General features: G+C 37.6%; 1 protein-coding gene across 1 annotated transcript; it reads right to left on the bottom strand.

Annotated features, from left to right (window-relative positions):
- Positions 1-476: 476 nt before the first annotated feature.
- LOC143582540 (uncharacterized) lies at positions 477-1,260 on the bottom strand. Its single transcript, XM_077065074.1, has 3 exons — positions 1,165-1,260; positions 896-1,089; positions 477-786 (listed from the first exon to the last, which is right to left on the bottom strand). The coding sequence occupies exons 1-3, from the start codon at positions 1,258-1,260 to the stop codon at positions 477-479; spliced, it is 600 nt and encodes a 199-aa protein (XP_076921189.1).
- Between the last annotated feature and the right edge of the window lie 3,301 nt (positions 1,261-4,561).

The raw sequence follows: 4,561 nt of genomic DNA, 5'->3' as shown, positions 1-4,561 counted from the left end.
TACAAATAAATTTAATACTACCTATATAATGTGACACATTAAATACATAATAATAATATGAATATGAATGTTGATCGATCATTTGAAAGCCAAATGTTCAGAGGCTAACATTAGATATTGTGCATAAGGTTTTATATTAACGTTTTGCCAATGTCTCTATTTATACTAATTTCCATGCATTGAGCAGAAACAATATAAGATATAGTCCTCAGATTTCACAAACCCAAAAACTGTTCATAAAAGTTACATCAAAACCCTCAGGAAACCCGAGTATACAAGCTGTGAGATAATACAATATCAAAACTAGAAATGCAAAACACACCAATAAAAATTTAAAAAACCATCAAAACGTACAACACCCAACTTTCCGATTTCAAGCACTCAGAAACAAGCGTGAAAAATATGTACTCGAATCTTCATTCCGCCTGGTACCGATCAATATATTCATTTGATGACTTGACCAATTAACAATCTTTTTAAGCGTATTGCCGATTAGGGTATTGCTGAGGAAGAAAAGGTACAGGACTCTTTTCGGGATCAGCATTTGCACCAACCGGCAATGCAACTGCAGGGCTTGTGGTGGTCTGTGTAGCTGGTGGAGCTAATGTAACATAAGCAACAATGCCAAAAACTGCACTTAAAAGAGCTAAAACTGCTCCTGCTGCAAAGATGCCAGGCTTCACAACATAACATGTAAAATAACCATATGAATCAACTTGTCCACCTTCGTTATTATTTAGCGCGGCAGCTGCCAACAGTAGAATCACACCTATAACAGTAGCTGCCCTGAATATTTAACACTATATCAGTTCTATATATTAACTAGCATTATAAGATAATATTCATGATAAATATTAATAAACATAGAACATCAAGATTGGCGCACGTCTAGTACCGTGACAGTCCAGAAAAGAGTTTCGAAACTGGGTTCAAATTAGAGTCATTTGTGCAACAATATCTACAACCTCCAATTGTAACGCTTATGTAAATTTGAGTTATAATTGTGAAGACCGCTGATACGATTTCCAGAGCGAGAGCTGGACTACTTGGATAAACACACGAATCGTCTTCAACAGATAAATCAGAAGCCTGCATGCATATATGCAGTTATGTTCAAACATAATATTATTAATATTATAGCTTAATCATACTGATTAAGATTACCTTAACCCTTGTGAACTCCCCTGCAAAACTGGTGGCTGCAGATATTATTCCGAGCACTGCGACAACAGCGCAAAAACCGACTCCTTTGCTCTCCATTTATGAGCTGTGTATGAGAATATGGAGTACGTGTTATATTAAGAAGACTTTGGGTGAAGAAACTTGGGACTGGAAATATAAGTATATATAGATGGATGATACCATAAAATAGCTGGAGAATATTCTTTAAAATATGTAATTGTTTCTGTTGTCAACCTAGGATTTGGAATTGCTATAACAAGATAGTTTATTTTTCTTAATTTTAGATACTTTAATAGGATTTGTGAAGCCAATTCTGGCTTTGGGTTATCTGATTCACATGAAGATGCTTTTAACGTCGGGTTTATTCAGGTCCATATTTATAATTTTTAGTGGATGAGTTAGAATCTTTAAATCCTAGTCTATATATCCATTGATATTATATATAGTTGTAATCTTGTACGGAGTTAATAAAAGAATACCCTGTTTAATTACAACCCGTATACATGTCATTTTGATCAAACCATGTAAAATCTCAAGTCTGGCTTATTGCTTTCGTTTACGTGTATATGATAATAATATTATTTTGTTATTCAAAACTTCAAAACAAGTTTAAGGTTCAAATTAACTAACTTTTATTAGATATATCATAACCAATCGTGCGAGCATGACATATGACATGCTATTTGTTATTATCCACAATTTAAATAAATCAATGTTACCAATGTCATTCGGTAAGGATTCTCATGACTTGCATAACTATAGTTTAATTTATCGAATATACCAAGAGAGAATTTGCTTACGTACACTAATTTTACTCTATATGAAACTTAGTTTCACAGGTTATAAGTTAAACAAGTGGCATTGCCATGCATTGCGGCAGGCATTCAGCTGGTGATAGTTCTGTTTATTACCTTTCATGCACGTTACCAGCACTTGATATAACAACAAAAAGAGATATGATCAAAATTATATCGGCGTGTGTTTTATATTGATCAAATTACACTCCTCCGTCACCATCAACAGCGTCAACAACGAGCATCCAGTAGAATTGTGAGAGGAGGGGGGGGGGGGTGTTAGGTACCTTAGATTCAAGCATAAAGGCCGGAGTTATTTCCAACAGAAGGCGGTTTTTCTGTTCGGATACGTCATTCTGTTCAGAATGGTTTGGGCAAGTGGTTTGACAAATCATTCCCTTGGAATCAAGGAACTATTTCATTGAGGCGTTAGAGAATTCTCCATTATTAGACCATAGGGGTTTGAATATTGGTCTTAAATTGGGCTTGGATCATTTTATAAAACATAATGAACTTATAGGAAACTTCTGATTTGTGTTTCAAAAGATACACCCATGTCATACGAACATAGTCATCTACAAATAATAGGAAACAACAAAAGCCTTGTCCTCCTTTAATTTTGGCTAAGACCCAAAACATCGGAATGAATTAACGAAAAAAGGTAAATCGACCATGGTGTTAGTTGGTTTAAATGTTTTCTATGGCTTTTAGCTAGAATACAAGTTTCACAATATAACATACCGTTGGAAGGGAAGAGTTTAGGGAACAAAAGATGCAAATAACTAGTGGGCGGATGTCCTAGTCTTCTATGCCAAAGCCATGCTTCCCTATAAGTTGTCCTATGAGCAAGCATCACATTACCATGTTGGGAATCGAGAATTTTGAATTGTATTGAATCTTTTTGTTATATTACTTTGAGCAATTGTACCAAATTATATAGACACTAGTTGTGCTTAAACAAGGAAAAAATTTGTTAAAAGAAAGCTCGAGATTTGCTTGTCTTATTCTGTCTTGATTGTGTTTGTACCATCTGTTTATATCATGACAAATACAATAAATAAATAATCAATCAATCAATCATACCCAATGGAGTCCCACCAATAGCAAAGCTATAAGTAGGGTCTGGGGAGGGTGGGATGTAGGCACACCGTACCTCTATCCAACGGGATAGAGAGGTGGCCTTCGGAGAGACCATCAGCTCTTGAGTACATATGTATGCGACAATATACAAGGAAATCAAAGTTCAACTATAGTATAATTGATAGTAGCGCGTGGTAAAAATTATAATACTATATATATATACTATATATAGTAGCATGTAGTAAGAAAATATCATAATGGTGTGTGACCAAAAATAAGGTAAATAGAGGCCCCTATGGTATTCATTTCACCCTAAAAATCCTTAACTTTAATTCTACTTCTCCAAGAATTCCTATCCCTAACCATGTCCTCTGCGAGATTTAGGTCTATCAAATCATGCCTAATCCTCTCATCCCACGTCATCTTAGGTCGTCCTCTACCCCTCATCCCTTCTATAGTAATGTTTTCTACGGATCTAACCGGGTCCGTCGCCTGTCTTCTCTTCACGTGTTCAAACCATCTCAATCTCCACTCTCTTATCTTGTCTGATATGTTAGCTACCCCTAATCTCTCTCGAAACACAAAGTTTCTTATTTGGTCTAACCTTGTGTGCCCACACATCCAGCGTAACATTCTCATCTCTGCTACCTCCATCTTCCACACTTGTGCCTTCTTGATGGCCCAACAATCTGTTCCATATAGCATTGCAAGTCTAACTGCTACCCTATAAAATTTTCCCTTTAGTTTAGTTGGGAAACTCTTGTCGCATAATATGTCTGTGGCTGCTTTCCATCTACTCCATCCTACCTGAACTCGATGGGTCACATCACTGTCTAATTCCCCATCGCTCTGAACAAATGATCCTAGATACTTAAATTTCGCTACCCGCGGAACCGGTTGCCCTTCAATGGTGATCTGGGTGTCCTCATTGTCATTTACTCCACCAAAATCACAGTGTAGGTACTCCGTCTTAGAGCGGCTAATCCGTAAACCTTTTGTCTCTAAGGTTGTTCGCCACTCCTCTAGCCTCCTGTTTAGGTCTTGTTTTGTCTCAGCAAGTAACACAATATCGTCTGCGGACATCATGCACCACGGGAGCATCCCCTGAATCGACTTTGACAACTCATCCAAGACTACTGCAAACAGGAAAGGACTCAACGCAGACCCCTGGTGAAGACCTACCTATACAGGGAAGAAGTCCGTATCCCCCACGGGCGCCCGGAAACTTGTTGCACTCCTGGTATACATATCCATAATTATCTCTATATATTTTCTCGGGACTCCTCTACCCTCCAAGCACTCCCAGAGCACTTGTCGTGGCACGCTGTCGTAGGCCTTTTCTAGGTCAATAAACACCATATGTAGGTCACGCTTCTTCTCCCTATACTTTTCCATCAACCTTCTTAAAAGGTGTATTGCCTCTGTGGAGGAACGCCCCGACATGAATCCAAATTGGTTTACCCTAACCTAAGTTTCTCGTCTAAGTCTAACCTCAATCACTCTTT

The sequence above is a fragment of the Bidens hawaiensis genome, unplaced genomic scaffold, assembly GCF_021521415.1.
Source record: "Bidens hawaiensis isolate Kalapana, Puna unplaced genomic scaffold, B.hawaiensis_p1.1 tig00031775_1, whole genome shotgun sequence".
In the NCBI taxonomy this organism is placed as follows: Eukaryota; Viridiplantae; Streptophyta; class Magnoliopsida; order Asterales; family Asteraceae; genus Bidens; species Bidens hawaiensis.
This window is presented reverse-complemented; position numbering and strand designations above follow the sequence as displayed.